This window comes from Amia ocellicauda, chromosome 14 (genome assembly GCF_036373705.1).
Source record: "Amia ocellicauda isolate fAmiCal2 chromosome 14, fAmiCal2.hap1, whole genome shotgun sequence".
In the NCBI taxonomy this organism is placed as follows: Eukaryota; Metazoa; Chordata; class Actinopteri; order Amiiformes; family Amiidae; genus Amia; species Amia ocellicauda.
Window position 1 is genome coordinate 19,955,206 of NC_089863.1, and position 27,645 is coordinate 19,982,850.

A 27,645-nucleotide genomic window follows, 5' to 3' on the forward strand; every position below is an offset into this window, starting at 1 on the left:
CCTGTCCGCCTCATTTGGGTGAGATCTCTTACGACACACCGAGGCTCAAGCCAGGCAGCCGGGCCTCGGATTTTACTGCCACTGCTAGCGCTCCTGCTGTGGAAGACAAAAAAAACAACACAGCAAGCAGTTGGAATATATAAGGCACTGTATAAACACGACTATCATTTTTAAAGTGTACTATTTGTAGCTGAAACTGAAACTGAAAGCACAACAGAGCCCTGGAGTGCAGATGGAACAGTCGGATTAGCTATCAATATTAATTAAATAATACAAATAGACACAGAGTAATAAATAGTGGTGAACAGCACAGCCATGAAGCCAACCAACCGAATAATAATTGTTAAACAACAATAAGGGTCTAATGCACAGACAAGACACAGAGAGCTCACATTCTCGGGTCCAGGCGAAATGGCAAAAGAGGACAAACCTGCGCTTTATGCAACAGGATGTGAGAAGGGACCTGTTCTGAGTGACAAGCGCAGGGGCCAATGGCAGCTTTGATAGAGTGACGTTTCGATCAGGTTCCTACGGCAGGTTCCTGCGCAGAAACAATGACATTTCTTTTGCAACCCACAGACCTTCCTAGACATAAAAATTTAATAAATAGTTGTCCTCAATTAAAAGGTCAATATGATTATTTTTAAAATATGACCTAAAATCACCTCTTTCTTTCCCAGGACCTCAGAAGAGCAGTGATGGGAGAGTGTCTCTGTACAAGAGGATCTCACTGCTCCTTGTCTGTGTGTGGATCCTCACTCTCATCTCTGGACTGGCTGTGTACTGTGAGTATTGAACAAGCAGGAGTTCACTGTCAGAGCTGCTCCCACTCTGGACTGGACAGCAGGCTGACGGTGAGAAATACTGCAGCTGTGCTGATAGAGGGCTCTCATCTAGACAGGGTGACACCTGTACAGTCTTCAGCTGAGTCCTGAGCAATTTTACCTTGGCATGTGGCAGCCAGAAAGCTATCAGACATTTAAAACAAATATCTGATAGTCTGAGCGCATTTAACACTGTTTTCAATGCCTTTTTAAAGCAACTGTGATAACTTACATTACAATAATGTAAATTAGGAAAATAATTAAAAGCAATGTAACTGAATGCTTCCTATGGTGTCCCGTTGACAATGTAGCAAGACCATAAAAGTGGTCGACAATAGCAATCATAATTACAGTCTTTTTGTTTTCTATCTATTTATATATTTCTTTTCAGTTTTCCTTGGTTCAATAGACAAGCCAATGCAGAGTGAGATGTTGAAGCTGCAGGAGAACAACACCGCTTGGATAACTGGTATCTACTTATCTATGCTTGTCATTTACTCAAACTTTTGCTTCTTGTCAAAACAATAATTAAATTCTGTTAGAAATTATAATAAGGTTTTCTTTTCTACTTTAACTATAGTTCAAAACATCAAGAGCAGTTACAAAATGTTACACATTTGAGACATGGACATGGTACATACCACAAACAAGAAATGGGTCCCTGTCAATTCGTCCCAGCGACAGTTGGCCCACATGACATTTCTCCCCCATCATACTTAAGCATTTGTAACCATGAGTGCATTAACTTATAGGAGAGTCATAGAACACATACATGCACATATACAGGTATATCTATATCTATCTATCTCTGTAATGTCTCAGAAGACCACAGAGATGAACCCAAGTGCAAGCTCTAATACAGAGTAAGCACAGCTAACAATACACAGAGGATATTCAAGAGATGTGGTTTAAAGACAGTCCAGGGGTTTGTCAAACAGGCTGAAACAGGCAATCCAAAGGGTTGGTCGAAAAGCAAAGGCAGGAGGTCAGAAACACAAGATAGTCAATAGCCAGCAGTAGTGCTTAGAAATGCTACAATGAAAGAGACAATACTTAGCAGTAACTAAATGACAAATAGGGGTTTAAGCTCTGCAAAAAATTAAGAGACCACTCCAAGTTCAGAAATCAATGTTAAGTGGTCTCTTAATTTACACACACACATTTTATTAATTTATTATAATGGTGTTTTTTCTTAATTGTTGCCGGGATGAAGAAAAGTTTTAAAAATACAAATTTTAGGTGTCATTCATCTCTAGTACAGAATTTGACATTGTTCCAGTTCCAAAAAGGGGTTTCCTGCACAGGATGCTTTAGGTTATCTAAGCACAAAGGAGCTTTAAAATGGTTCCATCAGTATTTGTACTATTTTCTGTTTCATACAGAAGTATAATGCTACATTTATTATATACACACTTACACTACCATTCAAAAGTTTGGTGTCGCTTAGAAATTTCCTTATATTCCTTAAATATATTTGAAATTAGTCTGAATAGGAAATATAGCAAAATGAATAGGAAATATAGTCATTTACAAGGTTAGAAATAATGATTTTTAATTGAAATAATAATTGTGTCCTTCAAACTTTACTTTCATCAAAGAATCCTCCATTTGCAGCAATTACAGCCTTGCAGACCTTTGGCATTCTAGCTGTCAATTTGTTGAGGTAATCTGAAGAGATTTTGCCTCATGCTTCCTGAAGCACCTCCCACAAGTTGGATTGGCTTGATGGGCACTTCTTACGTACCATACGGTCAAACTGCTCCCACAACAGCTTAATAGGGTTGAGGTCTGGTGATTGTGCTGGCCACTCCATTATAGACAGAATACCAGCTGACTGCTTCTTCCCTAAATAGTTCTTGCATAGTTTGGAGCTGTGCTTTGGGTCCTGTCCTGTTGTAGGGGGAAACTGGCTGCAATCAAGTGCCGTCCACAGGGTATGGCATGGCGTTGCAAAATGGAGTGATAACCTTCCTTCTTCAAGATCCCTTTTACCCTGTACAAATCTCCCACTTTACCACCACCAAAGCACCCCCAGACCATCGCATTGCCTCTACCATGCTTGACAGATGGTGTCAAGCACTCCTCCAGCATTTTCTAATTTGGTCTGCATTTCATGAATGTTCTTCTTTGTGATCCGAACACCTCAAACTTAGATTCGTCTGTCCATAACACTTTTTTCCAATTTTCCTCTGTCCAGTGTCTGTGTTCTTTTGCCCATCTTCATCTTTTCTTTTTATTGTCCAGTCTGAGATATGTATTTTTCTTTGCAACTCTGCCTAGAAGGCCAGCATCCCGGAGTCACTATTTACTATTTAATGAAGCTGCCAGTTGAGGACCTGTGAGGCGTCTGTTTCTCAAACTAGACACTCTAATGTATTTGTCCTCTTGCTCAGTTGCACCGGGGCCTCCCACTCCTCTTTCTATTCTGGTAAGAGCCAGTTTGCACTGTTCTGTGAAGGGAGTACTACACAGTGTTGTACGAGATCTTCAGTTTCTTGGCAATTTCTCGCATGGAATAACCTTCATTTCTACGAACAAGGATAGACTGATGAGTTTCAGCAGAATGTTATTTGTTTCTGGCCATTTTGAACCTGTAATCAAACCCTCAATTGCTGATGCTCCAGATACTCAACTAGTCTAAAGAAGGCTGGTTTTATTTCTTCTTTAATCTGCACAACCATTTTCAGCTGTGCAAACATAATTGCAAAAGGGTTTTCTAATGATCAATTAGTCTTTGAAAATGATAAACTTGGCAAACACAACGTGCCATTGGAACACAGGACTGCTGGTTGCTGATAATGGGCCTCTGTACGCCTAGGTAGATATTCTATTACAAATCAGCCGTTTCCAGCTACAATATTCATTTACAACATAATCAATGTCTACACTGCATTTCTGATCAATTTGATGAATATTTTAATGAACATTTTTTTTTATTTTCTTTCAAAAACAAGGAAATTTGACCCGAAGTGACCCCAAACTTTTGAACATTAGTGTATATACAGTGGCTTACACATTTATATCCTTGATACTTCGAATACATTGTAATTCTGCAATTTGTCTTTCTGAATTAAAATAATTTCCAATATTAATACTCACAACACAGCACAATAGAAACATATTTTATGAATAAAGGCATGTTTCTCAACAAGCACAATGATTCACAGCTGTAAGTATTACAAAATGCAATCTCATGAAAATAGTCCTGTGCCAACTTTCTGTTGTCTGGAGGTTAATAGGAAGAGTCTGGAACTGGAATTTAAGTTTCCAAAGTTCCCCTGTTCCCTCAGGGTATAAAAGGATGTTGGACACAGAAGCAATTTATTAGTAGCATTCAATGTCATGGTCAAAGTCAGAGAGCTGTCCGAACACAGACAAAGGGTTATTGACTTCCACAAGTTGGGTAATATCTAACACAAAAATAAGACCCTAATAGTATCCACTTTAGCATCCATCATCATATACTTGAAAGGCACTGACACGCTCATTACCTTGCCAGGAAAAGGATGCAAGAAAAATATTTCCACCACCTGCAGTAAGAACAATGATACGGGTGGCAAACACAAATCCATGGATAACAATTGAAGATCTCCAAAACAGTCTTGCATCATCAGGATACAATGTCTAAATAAATACCATTCGACCATGGACAGAATATCCCAAACAGCATCTTAATGACTCTTGGGGTCATGCTCTATGGTTAGATGAAACAAAACTGACATGGCCACCAGTGTTATTGTTGATACTGAAAAGGTGAAGTTCACACTGTGAAGAAATAAGGAGATGGGTAGGGGGGGGGGGGGAGCATGAATAAATGTGGAGGCTACTGTAAAAAAAATATATGTATATTGGCACCTATAGTCAAATGTGTATGAGCAAAATGCTAACTGGAGAAGACCCCTGAATAATGTGTTTTTTACCTGGATTTAGTGAACTGTCAATTTAAGGTTTCTCAATGAAGGATTTTATAAGATCCCCTGGGGCAAAACCTCATGTGAAATGGGTCCATTAATTATCCATATTAATTGTCTTTGTCACCCAGAACTGAAGAAGCAACTACAGCAAAAGGAGAATGAAATCTCCGATCTACAGAGCAGATACAGCAGCTTGAAGGCAGGCTGTGATGGTATGTATTGATGAGTATCTATGATTATTTGAGACAAGTTATTTTATCTGTGTGAGTTGAGCTGGAGAAATTGATATATTGGAAAAAGGTCTTAATACCAATTCATTTTGAATCTATTTTCCTATGGGTTCACACTGACTTCTGTGAGAAGTGTGAACTATCTGAATAGCGATGGACGGATTAGAAAGATAACCCCAGGCAGATTCTAAAGATGCATAATAAGAAAACAAAACAAACAAACAAAAACAAAAAAATGAAATAGACTGGTCCAATAACTATGTAAGTCTGTTCTGAAAAACATTAATATATCTGTGACACCCAGGAGAGAGGAAGCACCTGCAGAACAAGGAGCATTAATTCTCGAAACTGCAGGACTCTTAATGGAATATGAAGGCAAAGATGTCACCTGTGTTGAATCTGGGCTTTGCGCAACATGAAATCCTCTCAGAGCAGTTCACGACTCTCCTGTTTCCCATGCAGATCTGCAGAGACAACAGGAGACCCTTCGGACAAACCATTCCAGTCTTCTGCAAGAGCATTCGGACTTACTGACAAACCACAAGAATATGACAGAGAGTTGTCTCCTCACAGAGAGATCCAACACTGGTGAATATTCAAATTCCTCTACAGTACCTCATTATAATCGTTACGTCTTCTATGATTATTATACTTGCTATGCATTCAAGTTTAAATAACATTTATTAGAAACAGTATTGCAGTACAGATAGATAAGCTAATACATCAATCAATAAATATATAAATCATAGTTCAAACGTTTGGTAGTAAATTGTAATGTACATATTGAATGCTGCAGAAGCCAGATGTATATATTCTTATTCTCTCATGTTCCTGGAGTGCTAATGAATTTGTCTAAACATGAACCTCTCCTATTTAAAAATACAGTATAGACAGTACTGAACCAGCACTGACGTGTATAGTGGTCCAATCTGACCTCCTTTTATTTGGGAAAATGCACGACATGGGGAGAGTGTGTGTCACGCTTGATTAAAGACTGTAGGTGATACATTTTTATATTCGTTGTACATAATACTGTGCTTTTGCCCAGTCACCACGTATATCATTACTTTCTTACAAAGTTTGAAAGTTGAATGATTTCACATGAACTAGGACATGCATTGAGAACGGTGAATGTAATGTTTATCGATGGGGGCTTCAATAAGATCACCATAGACTAATGCTTGGGTGAAGTGGGTCAATGAATGATGTTATACTGTGTTCTAAAATATCAATGTATTGTGTGACACCTAGAACTGAAGAAGCAACTGCAGAACAAGGACAATGAAAATTCCAATGTAGAAAGCCGATACAGCAATTTGAAGGCCAGCTGTGATGGTCTGTATTCATGTATATGTGTGTGTAATTGAAATGGGTTTTCTGCGCATTTAATTGTTAATGGAGACTGCAGGAGGGGCGGGGCTTAATAATAGAAAAGGATGATTCTCACTCTGTCCCTTACTGTCACGGGCGGGACAACGGGGGGTAAGGACCCAGTTGCAGAGCGAGGGGAGTCCAGATAGAGCCACGGGGTCAGTAGCCAGCAAACAGGAACGTCAAAGGGAATCCGAAAGGGTAGGTTGAAGAGACATGTGAGAGGTCAGGGATCAGGCAAACAAAACAGGGTAGGAAATCCAATAGTCAGAAGTCGAGAGGGAAATGGCTAAGGTCGATAACTGAGAAGGCAACACAGTAAGTAAAAGGCTCGGAATTGCTACAGGGCATAAAACAATACTTCACGATATGTAGTGTTTGTGAGGGGTATATATAGAGAGGAGGACAACCAAACAGAAGGTGCAGGGCAAATGGGAGACAGGCGGTGAGAGCAGAAGTACATGCATGTTTCAGGAATGTGGAAAGAATGAAGGGAGCTTGGAGAAGTCACTAGTGCAAAGAACAAGGGTGACATCTAGTGGCGACAGGGAAAATGTCATGCAGAGAATATGACACTTACGATGCCTGTGCTGTAACAGTCTTATCCTCTTTATTTCTGCACTGGACATGTCTGCATTGCACTGCTGTGCAGTTTGAGAAATTCACACTACATTCACTTAACAAAAAAAATTATAATAATAATATATATATATATATATATATATATATAGCTCTGGAAAAAATTAGGAGACCACTCCAAGTTCAGCAATCAATGTTAAGTGGCCTCTTTTTGTTTTTCCAGAGTTCTATATGTCTGAGTAACCTGATTGGGGCACCAGACCGACCTATAAGGAAGGGGCCATGCGAATTGGTGTCAGATAGGCATGAGATTTAAAATTCGATCCAGTCAGGAAACCCAGGGTTTATGAACCCCGAAGTCCCCTCAAGTTGACCTGAGTGTGGAAGTCTCCTATAAGTAATTCCATACATTGATTGTGTTCTGCTTCATACAGGCTTTGAGATGTTATGAATCACTAGTGTGGAATCATTTGAATTCTGATGGAGGTATTTGAAAGGTAACCCCAGGCTCATTCTGAAGATATTTTCTAACCAATACATCAACGTGGACTGGTTCATTAACTATGGCATACTGCGCTTTAATCCCTACAAATACCTGTCTTACCCAGGAGAGAGGAAGCACCTGCAGAACAAGGAGCATTAATTCTCGAAACTGCAGGACTCTTAATGAATATGAAGGCAAAGATGTCACCTGTGTTGAATCTGGGCTTTGCGCAACATGAAATCCTCTCAGAGCAGTTCACGACTCTCCTGTTTCCCATGCAGACCTGCAGAGACAACAGGAGACCCTTCGGACAAACCATTCCAGTCTTCTGCAAGAGCATTCGGACTTACTGACAAACCACAAGAATATGACAGAGAGTTGTCTCCTCACAGAGAGATCCAACACTGGTGAATATTCAAATTCCTCTACAGTACTTCATTATAATCGTTACGTCTTCTATGATTATTATACTTGCTATGCATTCAAGTTTAAATAACATTTATTAGAAACAGTATTGCAGTACAGATAGATAAGCTAATACATCAATCAATAAATATATAAATCATAGTTCAAACGTTTGGTAGTAAATTGTAATGTACATATTGAATGCTGCAGAAGCCAGATGTATATATTCTTATTCTCTCATGTTCCTGGAGTGCTAATGAATTTGTCTAAACATGAACCTCTCCTATTTAAAAATACAGTATAGACAGTACTGAACCAGCACTGACGTGTATAGTGGTCCAATCTGACCTCCTTTTATTTGGGAAAATGCACGACATGGGGAGAGTGTGTGTCACGCTTGATTAAAGACTGTAGGTGATACATTTTTATATTCGTTGTACATAATACTGTGCTTTTGCCCAGTCACCACGTATATCATTACTTTCTTACAAAGTTTGAAAGTTGAATGATTTCACATGAACTAGGACATGCATTGAGAACGGTGAATGTAATGTTTATCGATGGGGGCTTCAATAAGATCACCATAGACTAATGCTTGGGTGAAGTGGGTCAATGAATGATGTTATACTGTGTTCTAAAATATCAATGTATTGTGTGACACCTAGAACTGAAGAAGCAACTGCAGAACAAGGACAATGAAAATTCCAATGTAGAAAGCCGATACAGCAATTTGAAGGCCAGCTGTGATGGTCTGTATTCATGTATATGTGTGTGTAATTGAAATGGGTTTTCTGCGCATTTAATTGTTAATGGAGACTGCAGGAGGGGCGGGGCTTAATAATAGAAAAGGATGATTCTCACTCTGTCCCTTACTGTCACGGGCGGGACAACGGGGGGTAAGGACCCAGTTGCAGAGCGAGGGGAGTCCAGATAGAGCCACGGGGTCAGTAGCCAGCAAACAGGAACGTCAAAGGGAATCCGAAAGGGTAGGTTGAAGAGACATGTGAGAGGTCAGGGATCAGGCAAACAAAACAGGGTAGGAAATCCAATAGTCAGAAGTCGAGAGGGAAATGGCTAAGGTCGATAACTGAGAAGGCAACACAGTAAGTAAAAGGCTCGGAATTGCTACAGGGCATAAAACAATACTTCACGATATGTAGTGTTTGTGAGGGGTATATATAGAGAGGAGGACAACCAAACAGAAGGTGCAGGGCAAATGGGAGACAGGCGGTGAGAGCAGAAGTACATGCATGTTTCAGGAATGTGGAAAGAATGAAGGGAGCTTGGAGAAGTCACTAGTGCAAAGAACAAGGGTGACATCTAGTGGCGACAGGGAAAATGTCATGCAGAGAATATGACACTTACGATGCCTGTGCTGTAACAGTCTTATCCTCTTTATTTCTGCACTGGACATGTCTGCATTGCACTGCTGTGCAGTTTGAGAAATTCACACTACATTCACTTAACAAAAAAAATTATAATAATAATATATATATATATATATATATATATATAGCTCTGGAAAAAATTAGGAGACCACTCCAAGTTCAGCAATCAATGTTAAGTGGCCTCTTTTTGTTTTTCCAGAGTTCTATATGTCTGAGTAACCTGATTGGGGCACCAGACCGACCTATAAGGAAGGGGCCATGCGAATTGGTGTCAGATAGGCATGAGATTTAAAATTCGATCCAGTCAGGAAACCCAGGGTTTATGAACCCCGAAGTCCCCTCAAGTTGACCTGAGTGTGGAAGTCTCCTATAAGTAATTCCATACATTGATTGTGTTCTGCTTCATACAGGCTTTGAGATGTTATGAATCACTAGTGTGGAATCATTTGAATTCTGATGGAGGTATTTGAAAGGTAACCCCAGGCTCATTCTGAAGATATTTTCTAACCAATACATCAACGTGGACTGGTTCATTAACTATGGCATACTGCGCTTTAATCCCTACAAATACCTGTCTTACCCAGGAGAGAGGAAGCACCTGCAGAACAAGGAGCATTAATTCTCGAAACTGCAGGACTCTTAATGAATATGAAGGCAAAGATGTCACCTGTGTTGAATCTGGGCTTTGCGCAACATGAAATCCTCTCAGAGCAGTTCACGACTCTCCTGTTTCCCATGCAGACCTGCAGAGACAACAGGAGACCCTTCGGACAAACCATTCCAGTCTTCTGCAAGAGCATTCGGACTTACTGACAAACCACAAGAATATGACAGAGAGTTGTCTCCTCACAGAGAGATCCAACACTGGTGAATATTCAAATTCCTCTACAGTACTTCATTATAATCGTTACGTCTTCTATGATTATTATACTTGCTATGCATTCAAGTTTAAATAACATTTATTAGAAACAGTATTGCAGTACAGATAGATAAGCTAATACATCAATCAATAAATATATAAATCATAGTTCAAACGTTTGGTAGTAAATTGTAATGTACATATTGAATGCTGCAGAAGCCAGATGTATATATTCTTATTCTCTCATGTTCCTGGAGTGCTAATGAATTTGTCTAAACATGAACCTCTCCTATTTAAAAATACAGTATAGACAGTACTGAACCAGCACTGACGTGTATAGTGGTCCAATCTGACCTCCTTTTATTTGGGAAAATGCACGACATGGGGAGAGTGTGTGTCACGCTTGATTAAAGACTGTAGGTGATACATTTTTATATTCGTTGTACATAATACTGTGCTTTTGCCCAGTCACCACGTATATCATTACTTTCTTACAAAGTTTGAAAGTTGAATGATTTCACATGAACTAGGACATGCATTGAGAACGGTGAATGTAATGTTTATCGATGGGGGCTTCAATAAGATCACCATAGACTAATGCTTGGGTGAAGTTGGTCAATGAATGATGTTATACTGTGTTCTAAAATATCAATGTATTGTGTGACACCTAGAACTGAAGAAGCAACTGCAGAACAAGGACAATGAAAATTCCAATGTAGAAAGCCGATACAGCAATTTGAAGGCCAGCTGTGATGGTCTGTATTCATGTATATGTGTGTGTAATTGAAATTGGTTTTCTGCGCATTTAATTGTTAATGGAGACTGCAGGAGGGGCGGGGCTTAATAATAGAAAAGGATGATTCTCAGTCTGTCCCTTACGATGTCTGTGCTGTAACAGTCATTTCCTCTTCATTTCTGCACTGGGTTTGTCTGCATTGCCCTGCTATGCAGTCTGAGAAATACACAATTTAATATGTTCATCTGTTCCTTGGGTGAAGTGAGTTCCTTTATGATGTCACACTGTGCTATAAAATGTGAATCAATTTTTGTGTTTGACACCTAGAACTAAGGAAGGAACTGCAGAACACGGAGAATGAAAACTACATTCTACACAGCAAATACAGCAGTTTGATGGCTGGTTGTGATGGTCTGTATTCATGTAAATCTATTTTTAATTGAGACAGTAAAGCAGGTTTGCTTTCCCTTTAATTGCTAACAGAGACTGGAGAAGGGGCACGGTGTAAGAGTAGATAAGGCTGACTTCTGGGTGTATAAAGTCAGTTAGATATTGGAGCTCAAATGGCGCAGAGACTCTTACTTTGTCCCTTATGATGCCTGTGCTGTAATAGTTTAAGTTTAAGAGAACATCAGGTTCTAATTCTGATGTGGTCAGGGATGGAGGACCCAAGTGCCAGCATACTGCAAAACCAAAGAACAGGCAGGGGTTCTGGGGCCGGCAAACTCATTTACGTGGAGGCTTCGAGAGGAAAATTCGAGAGAAGAGGCAATGGGTCGATAGATCAGACGATCATGACAGTATTGGCAATCTGAGAGAAGGTGGACGATAAAGGGTAAGCAAAGGTCAAACACAAGTAGAAAATTAATTATCAGAAATCATGACAAACAAGACATTGCACCTGAGTGCTGGAAGTAGAGGGAATTAATACAGGGTCTGATGACCTAGGCAATATGGAACAGGTGAGATATTTGAGGATATCCAAGAGAAACATACAACAAAACCGGGAAAAGGGCGGCATCTGGTGGTGAGATTGGTATAATTTTGTCCCTAACGATGCCTGTGCTGTAATAGTCTCATCCTCTTTATGAGACAAATTTGCTTCCCCAAACACTCTTTAAGCAACTGTGACAGTTGGTTTCACAGTGGGATACAAACTGGCCTTGCAGAAGACCTCCAGAGTCTGCAGGAGGCACTCCTCATGTAGTTGGGCAACAGACCAAATAAACACCAGGTGTTGAGTTGGAGAAATTGATGACTTCCATTCCCATACCTCTGGACGGCAGTGCAGGAGGCTCAGTTGGGCCATCACAGGTTTCTACACAGCACCATACAGTGCACAATGCAAGTACAACAGCTACAAGTACAGGCACAGCAGCAGGAACACAGAGATGGCTGGCACGATTGTAGAACAGAATGAACAGTGGCAGCAGAGACTAGGAGCAGAGACTTGGACACCTGAGCAGACCCATAGATCTAAAATACATTAATTTCAATATGTCTTCTTCCTTAATCAGACAGCTGCTTTTTTCCCTCTCCCTCTGTCAAGTTTGTAGTATTGATAAGCATTAGGTTTGGAAATCAAGAAGGAAACATGCAAAACAGACAAGCATGGAAAGCACAGAGCTGCACAGTTAGTTTAGAGATTTGCATTGTGTTTTGTTTACATAGCAGGAAAATGTATTAGTAGTTTCACAAACAAGTGTATTTCAGCATAATTTTCAAATAGGGCAAAATTGTATCTAGTTTGCAGAGGTTTGAAAGTCTGAATGATGTAGCCAAATCACTTCTCTATTCATTTTAAAGGCACAGAAAGTGGACAAATTATACATGTTTTTATCCCTTCAGTAACCTTGTTGAGGTTTAAAGAAAACCTATCATCTTCTTTAGAGAAGTATTCACCCCCTTTGCCACGACACTCTTAAATTAGCTTAGGTGCTACCAATTACTTTTAGAATTCACACAATAGTTTTAATAGGGTCTATTTTTTTGCATTAAAAGTGGTTCACATGATTTCAGATTACATACACCTGTCCCTGTAAGGTAAGGTCAATTATGTGATAAAGTTGTGGAAGGATACAAATCAGGGGAGGGTATAGAAAGATTTAAAAGGTATTGAATATCTCTTGGAGCACAGTCACAGTCAGAATCTGTTTAGAGCAGTTCATCCTCTTAAAATGAGCAGCCACATAAGAAGGGCAATGGTCAGAGAAGCCACCAAGAGGCCAATGACAAGTCTGAAAGTCCTATAGCTTTCTATGGCTGAGAAGGAAGAAACCGTCCATGTTAGCTATTGTTAAGCTACTCTGGCCTGTATGGAAAAGTTGCAAGAAGGATGCCATTCTGAAAAAGGCTTGTGTAAGATCCCACTTGGAATTTGTAAAAATACTCAATGGCATTTATTCTAGTTCTGTTCTGTTAATTAATAATGACAGTGTTGTGTACATGTTTCATATCTGAATCAATTATTTTCAAATTAATGTATCATGTCTGAGGAGATCTATTTTTATTTAATGACTAAGGTATATATTGTAGGTATATTGAAGTTGATATTTATCAGTATTTGATTTCATTTAAATTATTATTACAAATGAAAAGGTTAAATGAGAATAATATCATATCATCAGTCCCAGTAAAGAAAAAAAAAAACTTTTGAAAACCTTTGTCACTGAATTAAACTTAACTGTAATATTTGTCCTCTCTTAGTTCAGTCAATATAAGATATTTATGGGGGTTAAAGGGGAAGCCCAGCCATTTCTAATATCACAGTGTTATGCATATTTGTGCTGTTATAGTGTATATACATATATACATAACAGATACATAACACTATTCCATATTGATACTATCATATCAACTTTTAACAATGTAAAATGTGAAACTTTCTAAATAATGTCAGATGTCATCCTCCAGCATATGTGTTCTCTCAGGTTGACTGGATGTTTTTTGTCATAACTTCATGAATAGTGGAAAAAGGCAACAGATATGTCTTCCCCAAGGCAGCTATCAACAAGTCTACCGGCATGTCATTGGTCTTACTCATTGATAGTAATTATAGTTTCCATAGACAACATGAAGTGTTACTGTGTCCACGGCTGTGGGACAAACAGTGACGAGTGCATTAAAACAACAGAGATTTATTGTGCAAGTAAGCAATCCCACATTCAAAAAAGGGAAAGAATGGGCAATGTGCAGCGATCCCTTTGATCACAGTGCTTTCTAGCATTTACATCACTTGATTATGTCACTCTCCTATGCTGGTCTGTACAAAAGGCTAATAATGCACTGTAATGCTTGTTAAAGTTTGCAAGGTAAAAAATGATTATTTGTAGTAATTTGTTTGGTCTCTTAAATTAACATGTGTCATTTAAAATAACCACTGTTCCAACACTTGAGCTGTTCCACCTAAAAGCTTATTTTACTTAATTAAATGGTATGACCCTAATTAAAAAGTGAACAAATCACCTGGGCCAGATGGTATATTTCCAACAGTACTTTTTATTATGTATAGGCTGCTAACTAAAATATTCCAAAGAACACTTAGAACAGCGGATGTGCCAACTGATTGGAAAACTGCAAATGCCATACCAATCCACAATAAAGGGAACACAACTGAGCCAGGAAATTACAGACCAATCAATCTCACCTGTGTAATTTTGGAAAACATTATTTGTGTAACAAATTTTCCGATGAGCACTAAAAGCTGAACTCCAGTTTGAATACAGGGAAGAAGATTTAGGACTGAAAAAATGAATTCAGCTTGCAGTTCAATTGGATAACCTGTTGCAGACCAGGAGACGACACACTGTTGTGGACCTGTTGCACTAGTCTGCCAAGCCGAGTCCACAGCCCCTACCTGAACTGGAGCCCATGTAGCTTGGGCGCAAACGTCTCTTACAGGAGGAAAGACATTCCAGCAGCTCCTCTGCATGTACTGTGGACAAGCCGGACACTTCCATGATGCCTACCCGACTCATCCTGGCTCTGCACAGGACACCACTGTGAGTACCGGTTTATGCCCTCTATTGTCTTGTACTCCGGGTCTCCTCACTGCTCAACTCTGGTGGAATGCTAAAAAGGCTAATGTGTCTTATTATTGGATTCAGGCTGTGCCAGGAACTTCATCAACCAGGCGACAGTAGAGAAACTAGGAATTCCCCTTGTCTGCTGCATTCCCTCACTCCAAATCAAAGCCATTGACAACCAGGCTATAGGAACTGGTACCGTCTCACAGATGACCATTCCTCTTTGTCTCCAGATTGGCTATCTTCATTCAGAAGAACTGTCCCTGTTTGTCATAAATTCCCCTTCTGCTGACATCGTTTTGGGGCTTTCCTGGTTAGTTTACCATAATCACACCATTTCATGAAAGGACGGTGAAATACTGTCCTGGGGTCCACAGTGTTTCTTGTGATGTCTCTCTCTTCCAGGCCAAGCCAAATACAGAGAGCCCTCTGTAGTCCACCCCACTCAAAATACCCTCTGAATATACGTACTTGGCGGACAAGAAACAGGCTTCCTGTCTCCCTCAAGCAGAGACCGTGGGATTGTGCCATTGACTTGCTTCCTTGAACCTCTCCTCCCAGGGGTCATGTCTATCCATTGTCCCTCCCGGAATCCCAAGCCATGGAGGATTATTTCAGAGATGCCCTGGAACTCTGGATCATTCGCCCTTTGACCTCTCCTGCTGTGGCCAGTTTCTTCTTTATCGCTAATAAAGATGATGGTTTGCGACCTTGCATTGATTACCAGGGACTTAATGAAGTAACCATCAAGAACCACTATCCTCTACCACTTGTGCCAGCAGCACTTGAACTGGTCCAAGGGGCTAGTTTTTTCACCAAACTTGACTTAAGAAGTGCCTATAATCTGATACGTAGCTGTGAGGGGGATGAGTGGAAGACTGCTTTTATCACCTCTAGCGGGCATTATGAGTACTTTGTGATGCCCTTTGGTCTGGTAAACTCCCTCTTTGTATTCCAGGCTTTCGTCAATGAGATATTGAGAGAGTTTTTAAATCAGTGTGTCATCATCTACATTGATGATATTTTGATATATTCTCCGACCTTCTCCGAACATGTGGCTCATATGCGCCAAGTCTTCTCTGGCTTTTTGTGAAGGGGTGAAATTATGTGAATTCCATCTCCAGGGCATTAGGTTTTTGGGCTATGTGATCGATACTCAAGGCATGCACATGGACCAGGAGAAGGTACATGTTGTTACTGATTGGCCCCGCACAGTTAAAGAATTGCAAATATTTCTAGGGTTTGCGAATTTTTATCAGAGTTTTATTCAAAACTTTAGTTCTGTAGCATCACCTTTACCATCTCTTCTCAAAGGTAATTCCCACAGTCTTTCCTGGTCTGACGCAGCTACACACGCCTTTCATCGACTAAAAACATTATTCACCACCACTCCCACATTGAAGCACCCAGATCCCTCTCCTCCATTTGTAGTGGAAGAGGATGCCTCAAAATCTGGAGTTGGAGCAGTGCTCTCCCAATGGCATGGCACACCAGAGAAATTATACCCATGCGCCTTCTTCTCCCGAAAGCTGTCATCCGCAGAATGTAATTATGACATCGGCAATCGTGAACTCCTCGTTATGAAACTTGCATTAGAAGAATGGCGACATTGGTTAGAGGGAGCCCAACACCCCTTACTTGTGCTAATGGATCACCGCAACCTGGAATACATATGCTCAGCCAAGAGACTTAATCCCTGTCAAGCCCGCTGGGCTTTATTTTTCACCAGGTTTGCTTTCACAATGTCATATCGACCAGGCTCAAAGAACACAACAGCTAATGCCCTCTCTCATCAATTCAGCTCCTCCGCCTCCACAGTCCCCACAAAACCCATAATGGCACCCTCCTGCGTCGTGCCTCCCATTAGATGGGATATAACAGCACAGATTAATCAAGCCCTTCTCTCCGATCCGGTTCCTGTTACTTGTATTAATTCCCCCGAAAGGGACATCCACAGCATTTGAAACTGCAGAAGCCCTCTTTCAGCAGGTATTTAGAGCAGTGTTTCCCAACCGGAGGTTTGCAGTCCCCAGAGGGTACGTGGGAAGATTTTCAAAAACGTGCAAAGAAAAATAATAATAATATGTTCAAGATATTTCAATTTCAGTAGGCAGGGAAACATTTAATGAAGTCACTGGTGTGAAATTTCTAGCTTATTTAGTATTTATATGACTATATGCTGTGTTTTCTCCACACCTGGGTCTTACATCCCGTCTGAAGCCAGAGCTTACAATTAGACACAAAATAGAGGAGCATCTTAATGAAAACCATATCCTTGGTGATAGTCCACATGGGTTTAGTCAAGGCATATCATGTCTTACTAATTTATTTGAGTTTTTTGAACATGCAACTGCAGCTGTAGATCACGTGAAAGCATATGATATGATATACTTAGATTTTCAGAAAGCTTTTGACAAGGATCCGCACCAAAGACTGATCCTCAAATTGGAAGCTGTAGGCATTCAGGGTAATGTAAGTAGATGGATTATGAACTGGTTGATGTATAGGAAACAGAGGGTGTCAATTAGAGGAGTCACTTCTAACTGGAGTGAGGTTGTTAGTGGAGTTCCACAGGGATCAGTACTAGGGCCTTTGCTTTTTCTAATCTATATTAATGATCTGGACTCTAGGTGGCTCAGCAGATACAATTTCGGCAGCACAGGCTATTCAAAGGGACTTAAAAAATCTTCAGTTGTGGGCCAATGCCTGGCAGATGAAATTCAATGTAGAAAAGTGTAAGGTATTACATGCAGGTAACAAAAATGTCCACTCTAATTACACTATGGGAGGAATAGAACTAGATGAAGTAACGCATGAGAAAGACCTAGGAGTCTATCTGGACTCCTCACTTTCTTTATCCAAACAATGTGGGGAAGCAATAAAAAAGGCACACACAATGCTAAGGTATATTGTCAAAAGTGTAGAATTTAAAACTTTAAGTGAAAATTATAAGAAAAATAAGTTTATACTGCCTTTTTTTCATAAAATCCAAATTTGTCCAAATTCATAATTCTTAATTATTATTATTATTTATCTTGGGGAAAAAATGTGTTAGTGTTGCAATATAGTGTGTCATAATTGTAGCCCTTATAATGGAGAAATGGCTCTTTTGCGAGTATTTTGTGCTACAGTTTTTCTCTAAACTATTCCACATAGGCTATGTTTTTTCAAATGCACATTATTCCTTAATTTCATATGCTATTTTCTCCAAACAACTTCTACAAGTTTCAATTTGAGTGGTATTTCAACATAAATTAAAAAAAAAGATTTCCCATAGACTTTAATGGAGAAAAAAGGTCCAGAATGTCAGAATTTCAAAAACATTTTGTTTGTGTGAAAAAAACTTGGTAGTATTGTAATACAGTACAAGTTTTCCAGTTTCATTTGCTAGATGTCACATACCTGTTCCCCTTATAATGACCTCATTAAACACTTGCATGTCTAAGAAGTTCCATCCAGGTGAAAATAAGGCTGAGCTCAAATGGCTAAGCTTTAGTCAAATGTGTATAAGAGAGTCTCCAACAAGTATTTACACTTTTTGACAAGGTTTTATTTTCTTGCTTCACTTGTTTTTAGGTTTTACATGGGTGTCATGCAACAAGTGATATAAATGTTTGAATGGACTGTGATTAAAGTGATCATTGCAGATTGCTGTTTTTATTATTATTATTATTATTATTATTATTATTATTATTATTATTATTATTATTATTATTATTATTATTACCTTTGAATGTGGAATTGCTTATTTGCACAAACAATTTCCTCTGCAGATGTATCTCCTCCATTGTTGGACTGTGGAAAAGAATAACGCCATCATTTCTGTTTTTCTGACAGCCATAGACATAGTAACAGTTCATGTTGTCTATGGAGACTACAATTGCTATCAAGAAGTAAGACCATGAAATGCCAAAATCCAGTTGACTTGATGATTGCCGTGAGGAAGACAAATCTGATGATTCCATAGTTTTTCCACTATCCAGGAAGTTTATTTTCAGGACACATCCATGTGAACTCAGAGAGTACACATGAGAGAGAGTAGATGGTTGACATTTACCAATATTTGGTCAGTTTAAATGTTATATATACAGTGAGAGAAAAAAGTAATTGATCCCCTGCTGATTTTGTACGTTTGCCCACTGACAAAGAAATGATCAGTCTATAATTTTAATGGTAGGTGTATTTTAACAGTGAGAGACAGAATAACAACAACAAAATCCAGAAAAACGCATTTCAAAAAAGTTATAAATTGATTTGCATGTTAATGAGGAAAATAAGTATTTGACCCCTTCGACTTAGTACTTGGTGGCAAAACCCTTGTTGGCAATCACAGAGGTCAGACGATTCTTGTAGTTGGCCACCAGGTTTGCACACATCTCAGGAGGGATTTTGTCCCACTCCTCTTTGCAGATCCTCTCCAAGTCATTAAGGTTTCGAGGCTGACGTTTGGCAACTCGAAACTTCAGCTCCCTCCACAGATTTCCTATGGGATTAAGGTCTGGAGACTGGCTAGGCCACTCCAGGACCTTAATGTGCTTCTTCTTGAGCCACTCCTTTGTTGCCTTGGCTGTGTGTTTTGGGTCATTGTCATGCTGCAATACCCATCCACGACCCATTTTCAATGCCCTTGCTGAGGGAAGGAGGTTCTCACCCAAGATTTGATGGTACATGGCCCCGTCCATTGTCCCTTTGATGCGGTGCAGTTGTCCTGTCCCCTTAGCAGAAGAACACCCCCAAAGCATAATGTTTCCACCTCCATGTTTGACGGTGGGGATGGTGTTCTTGGGGTCATAGGCAGCATTCCTCCTCCTCCAAACACGGCGAGTTGAGTTGATGCCAAAGAGCTCGATTTTGGTCTCATCTGACCACAACACTTTCACCCAGTTCTCCTCTGAATCATTCAGATCTTCATTGGCAAACTTCAGACGTGCCTGTACATGTGCTTTCTTGAGCAGGGGGACCTTGCGGGCGCTGCAGGATTTCAGTCCTTCACGGCATAGTGTGTTACCAATTGTTTTCTTGGTGACTATGGTCCCAGCTACCTTGAAATCATTAACAAGATCCTCCCGTGTAGTTCTGGGCTGATTCCTCACCGTTCTCATAATCATTGAAACTCCACGAGGTGAAATCTTGCATGGAGCCCCAGACTGAGGGAGACTGACAGTTATTTTGTGTTTCTTCCATTTGCGAATAATCGCACCAACTGTTGTCACCTTCTCACCAAGCTGTCTTGTAGCCCATTCCAGCCTTGTGTAGGTCTACAATCTTGTCCCTGACATCCTTGGACAGCTCTTTGGTCTTGGCCATGGTGGAGAATTTGGAATCTGATTGATTGATTGCTTCTGTGGACAGGTGTCTTTTATACAGGTAACGAGCTCCCTTTAAGAGAGTGCTCCTAATCTCAGCTCGTTACCTGTATAAAAGACACCTGGGAGCCAGAAATCTTGCTGATTGATAGGGGATCAAATACTTATTTCCCTCATTAACATGCAAATCAATTTATAACTTTTTTGAAATGTGTTTTTCTGGATTTTTTTGTTGTTATTCTGTCTCTCACTGTTAAAATACACCTACCATTAAAATTATAGACTGATCATTTCTTTGTCAGTGGGCAAACGTACAAAATCAGCAGGGGATCAAATACTTTTTCCCCTCACTGTATATAAGTTGCTTCTATGATAGAATCAATTTGGAAGAGTGGAGTGCTTGTATATTACTTATACACTATAAGAACACATCAAAACACATAAAACTGTGATTTTAGAAATGGTGTGACTTACCCTTAAATGCTGATCCTGGCTATTAAGTGTCATTGTATGGAAACAACTTTTATTTATAACAACATTTGATGTGTTGTGTGAAGTAGCTTAAGAAGTGTTGATGTTGATGTTCAGAAAGTCTCTAAGAAGAACCACAGTGCTTAGAAACCTGTAATATTGTGTCCGGTTCTCAAAATGGGAAGAAGGAGTTGTCCTTAAACCAGGTAAATCAAACAACAATTATAGGCTGATTGAATGACCAACAGGGACACTACATGTTGTGATTTTTGTTTCCGGTGTCAGAAGGATTCCAGGTTTCCACAGAGAAAATGTAGGACTTAGCATTAAAACACAACTTTTAAAAAATATTACATTTCAGACAATGTTTTAAATACATGCATACATTATTTCAATATAGTTAGTGCTATAGTGTTTTAATTACATACAAGTATGTAGTTCCCTTTCAAATATTTAATATTGCTTTCTGGATATTATTTTAAAGCAAAAACGTTTTACAAGTCTCTAAAACATTAGGAATATTGAAAATGTAATATTATGTTTACATCTGTATGTGTTACATCTTAGTCCCAACTTTCCCCATGTTCACCACCAGATGGCACTCTGTTCCAATCTTCCCCTACTTTTAATGTTCCTGTGCAAGGTTAATTCAAGTCAATCAATTCTCAATTAAGGCACCTGTTCCCAGTTTCCCTGGTCCATCATATCAGTATTTAAACCCCCTCATTCCCTTGCGAAGTCTTGTTTATTCTACTGTAACAATCTGAGCATTATACCTGATCTTGTTTACATTCCTCTGGTTTTGACCCGTGCTAGTTCTCTCTTTCTTGGATTATTGGCTTCCCTGCTCTAACCTGTTTGCCTGATCCCATGACCACTGTTTCTTTGACCTTGAATTCTGGCTTACCTTCGTTGTCCTGTTTGCCGGTTCCTGACCTTTAACTTGCCTGACCATCCCTTTGAGCTGCACACTCGGATCCTCTCCATCCACTACGGATTCCCGTGACAGTATCAAATTTGGGTCACACTGGATCTACTGATACAAGGAGGCATCAAAATGGTTGGAATGTCAGCAGAACATTCCAGATTTACAGCATAACCCCTCAGATATAGTCTTTATGACTACAGGATGGCAGGTGTTATTAATACCTGTCTGTTTCAATACATGTTCAATAAGTTCCATTAGCTCAGGTAAACAAATTATTAGGTGCAGGATTCATTCAAAATTTTGACCCATCCACTAATAGAAAACTACAAGCTGGTACATTGTAGCAGTTACATTGATGAGGAGAAATAGTGTCTCATGGAAAATTAAGTTGCCACTGAGTTTTTAGTTTTCTATTAGCAGATGGTTCAAAGATTGTTTGAAATCTAAAATGATTGCTTCATTTTGTGTACATTTTGTGCTAATTAAAAAAAATCTGCTTCTCTTTTTCAGTGTGGAAGTGGCTTCGTTATGTAGCAGGTACAGTTTTGTTTATCATCTACAATTTGAAAAACATATATTTTGTGAATTTAAAAAAGTATTTTCCTTGGACCCAATCCTGATGCCTCCAGTTGAGGTACTTCAATTATTCAAATATAATCTTCATTTATTTAATTATTATTTGTATTTGTATTTATTTCTTACCAGAATTACAGTTTATATACAGTCCTAGGTATGTGCTAAAGAGAGGGGTAGGCATAGGAGAAGTTGCAGTAAAAGTATGGAAGTTAAAACAATATGTAAGTAAGCAAGAGTGTGGAAGAACAATCATCTTCAATCAGGTTGGAACATTAGTTGCAATGCCTTTAATACACGCAGCGTGGAGAACAGCAGTAAATCAAGAAAATCCCAAAGTTGTTCTGCCTTCTGCCTTCACAGAGCTTTTATACACAGGAATCAAAGAGCTGGATATAATCAGAAAGTCATTACTATGTTATCTTAAAAGTTAGCTAAACAGAATATATATAATAATAGGACAGTTCACAGATCAACCCATGGATTAGGGAGCAGGCACTTAAATCATACTGTTTGACATTACCTCCAAGATTCTCATCGTAAATAACAAACCAAAATCAAGCTTCCTTCTGGCCTGACCTTCTAGCTTGAAGTATACAAGAGAGAAAAACAGGTATTAGAAAAGAATTTCTAACTTTCCTTCCACGGGAGCATGAGGATGTATTGTGCAATAACAGATAAGTGCATAATAGCAAGAGTGCTGAGCAGCCCTGAAGATTAGGCTGCTGTATTACATGTACCGTCTGAACAAATGTGAATAATCTTGAATAATCACCAAAAGGTGGTCAGGGACTCTGTTGTCCTGAACTTAGTGGGAAGGTGATTCCACAACCTAGGGGTGAGGGTGGAAAAGGACGGGGCTCTGGCAGAAGGGGAGCAGAGGTGGTAAAGTGAGTCTTCTGGTGCAGGAGGACCAGAGTGGTCTGGAGGAAGAGTAAGGAGACTATAGGTAGATAGGTGCAATCTAGTTGTGACAACAGAAGGTAAGAGCCAAAGTCCTAAACTGGATGTGAACTAAGCCAGTAGAGGGAGACTATGTCATGGTGGTAAAGCTTGATTTCTCTGGCTTCACTATTGTCTGTGTAATTACAAATCAGTGACTAAAAGCTGTCATTTCCCTAGCGATGTGATCAAGCCTAAGGGTTTTATATCAGATATAGTGATATTTCTGGTACTTAGTGCTATAATAAGGAAGAAGGAAAATGAAAAACATGACAGGTATAGAAATTAGCTACCAGAGAAACAAAGACATCTAAATAACAATACAACTAGTCAGAGCATGTTAATGGTAAGTATCCTGCTCATTGCCTGCTATTAAATTAAAATATAGTTATAACATCTACAAATGGTCATCCCTATAGAGGAAATATTGTGGAACTCTTTCAGCAAATATATACCCAGCCACTGTCATTAAGGCAGAAGTGATTTAGAAGTTGGGACTCAAGCGTGGGGTAATGAGATCACCAATCAAAACATAGTGGTTGGAATAAAGTATTTAATACTTAAAGCACAAATAAGAATTAATCTTTCATCTCTACCAGTAAATAGAGGGTATTTTTATATGAAATAAACAAGGAAGGTGAAAAAGGTGCATGGTCAGGGATTTTGTATATAGATTATAGATTATATATAGATTTTGTATTTTCTTTATAATAATGTAAAGACCTGATAATGTCTTTGGTATGTCTATTCTAACCATTTAAATTGCTGTATTCCACTTATCAACTGAAATGCCAACACAGATTGATGGTTTGATAGATATTGTATGTTAATGAGGTCACACCCCTAATGTTCAGCCCATGTCCAGCACTGATGCTGACTAAGACACAGCTTCTAAATCACATGAGTCTATTCTCTCACCCAGATTGTGTTAGGAGTTTGTGAGCAATACTAAAAAGCACCATTTATGTTCTTGCAAGTGCTTGTTTACTACACATTCCTTCAGCCATTAGCCTAGGAGTCTTTTCATCAGGTACTGTGGACAAAATTTCTCCTTAGCCTTCAAATAGAAATGTGATCAAAAACAATTAATAACTCATAATTCATATTTCTCTGAGACGATGGCAGAATCAGATTGAAAGGCAGTGATTATTATATAAGCTCCTCATGCAATGTGTTCACTTATAATGACTGACAAGGAGAATATACTGAACTCTAAAAATATAATATTTCAGTTTAGAATGGATTGCGAACAAGAGCTGCATTATTCCTGAATGAAGAGCCATTACAGCTCTTTAAGCTGTTGTCCATGGGGGTCAGTGGCTCTGAGGAACCACAGCTGAGCTGAGCCCAGTCCACAGCAGCACCATCGCAATAATCACTCAGTCCAGCAGCACAGCTTCCTGTGTCACCAATTCACCACAACACACTGCAGACTGTGGCTTCTCATTTATCACCAGTAAAAAATTCTACAGTAGCTCATATTCTCATCTGTCTCTTTCAAAATGTATGAAATGGAAATGAACAGAAGAAAATCGAAATGGTTTATTGTTCTCTCCACTTTTCATAGCAACTGCTGTGACTGTCTTCTTCATGTTTCTCTCCTGTCTGCTCCACAGTGGATGTGACTCTGGATCCCAATACAGCGAATCCCTATCTCATCCTGTCTGAGGATGGGAAACAAGTGAGACATGGAGACGAACGCCAGGTTCTCCGCAACAATCCAAAGAGATTTGATTATGTTGTCTGTGTCCTGGGAATGGAGGGTTTCAGTTCAGGGAGACACTACTGGGAGGTGGAGGTGGGGGAGAAGACTGCGTGGACTTTAGGAGTCGCCAGAGAGTCCATCAACAGGAAGGGGAAGATTACAGTGAGCCCTGGGCTTGGATTCTGGACTCTGACTCTAAGGAATGGGAATGAGTTAATGGCTGCTACTAGCCCCCCTGTCCTCCTCCCCCTGAGCCTGAAGCCCCGGAAGGTGGGGGTGTTTGTGGATTATGAGGAGGAGCAGGTCTCCTTTTACAATGTGGAGGCCAGGTCTCATATCTACACTTTCACTGACACCTTCACTGAGAAACTCTATCCTTTCTTTGGCCCTGCTCTCACTGAGGGAGGTAAAAACGCAGCCCCACTGATCATCTCTCCTGTCCATCATACAGACTGAAGGAGGCAGATTCTCTGTGGTGGTGGTGGTGGTGGGGGGGGTATTACTGAGAGTAATAACAATGGTATTAAGATCACTTATATCAGGTATGAAATTCCCAGGTGAACTGAAATGACCTGCCAGCCGGAGACAATCTGAAACCTCCAGCAGTCAGTCCAGTCATTTCAATGGAGCAGATCTAAATGTCTGTCTCACAGGACTGGTCTCATTCAACACTGGAGACTCTAGGCCAGTGGTGCCCAAACATGGTCGTGGAGAGCCCCTATACTGTAAGTTTTGCCAGTTACCCTAAATTGCTAATTTTAGGAAATAGGGAAATAACTTGTTCAATTAAGGGAACTAAGGGAAAAGGGTAGTTAATTTTCTTCACACCAGATCTCTACATTGTCATTTTATAATTCACCTGCTTAATTGGTGACAGTGAAATTGTTCCAGGTGTTACGAAACTGCTAATTGAAGGTTACCTATAAACCCTGTTTGGCCCTCGAGGACTGGGTTTGGACAGCACTGCTCTAGGCTGACAGAGCAAGTGATCATTTCAGTTCACCTGGGAATTTCACACACTTACTGCTGCAATGTGATTGTCTGACCAGCAGGGGAAAGGCTGTAGTCATGTATGTATGCAGCAGTCAGTCTTCAGCTACAACTCTGGGCTATTTGTTCCAGACCCCCACCCCTCTCTGTGTAAAGCATGGCCTCCTGTTTCTAATTTCAGTTGGTGGTCTTCAGGGTTGATCCTGCAGTCGTCTCCTGCACTTACCTTGACTTTAGTGCCTTTTCAGGTTTATTAATCTCCTCTGTTCCAGACTAAAGAGGCTCATTCTTTGTAGCCTGTCTATCTGTCTGTCTGTCTGTCTGTCTGTGTGGGGGTGTGTGACATTCTCTAACCATCACATATTGAGCAATAGGGTTTACTATACTGATGCAGGACAGTACCCTGTCTAGATGCCAAATATATTCTAATTTTAATACTGTTGCAGCAAGATTGTGTAACTCCTGTGCAATCTGTTCAGACTGTACCTGTAATTAAGTAGTCTATTTCCCTGAGTGGTTCAGCTTTCCTGTAAATTTGCACTTTTTATATAATGTTTTCATCATACTGCTTCCTTTATTGCTAGTATTGGTGTTGTTTATTTTGATTTCCCTATGCCCCCATCCCCTTAGCTCTTAACTATGACTTCGCACCTTGTCTGCACTTGTTAGCTATTACAATGTAGGATGTAGGACTTGTATTTTATATTAACTGTATTTTTTTTTTTTTTGCCAATGCTCTTATGTAATTCAGAACCTGTTACTGTATTATGTTTTGATCTGTAATTGTCCCCACGACCCTTGCCAGGACAAGTGGTTTTGAAAATGGATGGATGGATGGATGGATCTGTAATTGTATACTGTATTATTGCACTTTTGTATGGCTCTTATATTCTCTAAGTCACCCTGGATAAGGGTGTCTGCTCAATAAATAATAATAAATAAATAATACAAAGAAGAAGAAGAAGAAGAAGAAGAAGAAGAAGAAGAAGAAGGAGAAGAAGAAGAAGAAGAAGAAGAATGTGCAGCTCTGTGTATTGCTCCAGGCAGGTCAGATTCACTATAGTTCCTGTGTAGCTGATTTTCATTGAAGGCCACATAGAGAGCAAAAGACACAGAAGGACGTCATGTAGTTTCTCAGCAACCAAGGGAGTAATCTTCATTATGATGGCATTTTCTTTAGAAAAGCCTTAGATGAGTCTTCATCACTGGAGTGCTTTGCTATATTTGAATAAACTACTTTTGCATTATTTTAATGAAATCAGGCCCTGAGTGTTCCTTGTCTGCCTACAGTATCTGTTAACACAGTATTTAAAACTTTGTTAATGCTAGAAATGACTATGCAAAACTAGACACTAACACTTTAATTTAGGTATTCATTATGAACAATTATAAACACTCTATTAACATGTTATTATGTAAAACATTGTTATATGAGACTACACATTATAAAAATTAGCCTTATAATATATTATAATATATTTAATAACATACTTTATAACATGCATTATAACATAACATTAATGTCGACATCAATCTATTATAATCCCATGCCATGCTATTTATTAGCTGCTATAAACATCTTATAATTCTATTTAATTACATTTACTATAAGAATACTACTTTATATGTTATAGTTCTACATATAAGATATGCTCATTAGTACCATTTATAAATTAATTTAACTGATATATATCTCTGAATTGTGTGCATTTTGCTCCAATTCTACTCTAAGTATGATACAGTCTATAATTGTGTTATATGTGTATGTTTCCCATTACATTACATTACAAATGAAAATAAATAGCAACTTTTGTTTTTGCTTTTATATCCTGCAAAACATGAGATAAAAGCATTGCATATCCCTTAGAATAGATGATGTCCATACCTTCCCAGACCTCTGGATAGTTGATAACTA

At 39.3% G+C, this 27,645-nt stretch overlaps 1 protein-coding gene across 1 annotated transcript; it reads left to right on the forward strand.

The window, feature by feature from the left end:
• The first annotated feature begins 681 nt into the window (after positions 1–681).
• LOC136767836 (E3 ubiquitin-protein ligase TRIM39-like) lies at positions 682–26,982 on the forward strand. The gene is made up of 12 exons (XM_066721870.1): positions 682–785; positions 1,216–1,293; positions 4,867–4,950; positions 5,431–5,556; positions 6,220–6,303; positions 7,684–7,809; positions 8,473–8,556; positions 9,937–10,062; positions 10,726–10,809; positions 11,118–11,201; positions 22,031–22,057; positions 24,652–26,982. The coding sequence occupies exons 2-12, from the start codon at positions 1,242–1,244 to the stop codon at positions 25,194–25,196; spliced, it is 1,422 nt and encodes a 473-aa protein (XP_066577967.1). The 5' UTR covers positions 682–785; positions 1,216–1,241; the 3' UTR covers positions 25,197–26,982.
• Positions 26,983–27,645: the final 663 nt, after the last annotated feature.

Bases quoted from the DNA above. Each gene is read 5' to 3' on its own strand.
- LOC136767836 (XM_066721870.1), top strand. From the start codon at position 1,242: ATGCAGAGTGAGATGTTGAAGCTGCAGGAGAACAACACCGCTTGGATA. The intron at 8,557-9,936 runs GTCTGTATTCAT...TTTCCCATGCAG, and splicing joins TTTGAAGGCCAGCTGTGATG to ACCTGCAGAGACAACAGGAG. The intron at 10,810-11,117 runs GTCTGTATTCAT...TTTGACACCTAG, and splicing joins TTTGAAGGCCAGCTGTGATG to AACTAAGGAAGGAACTGCAG.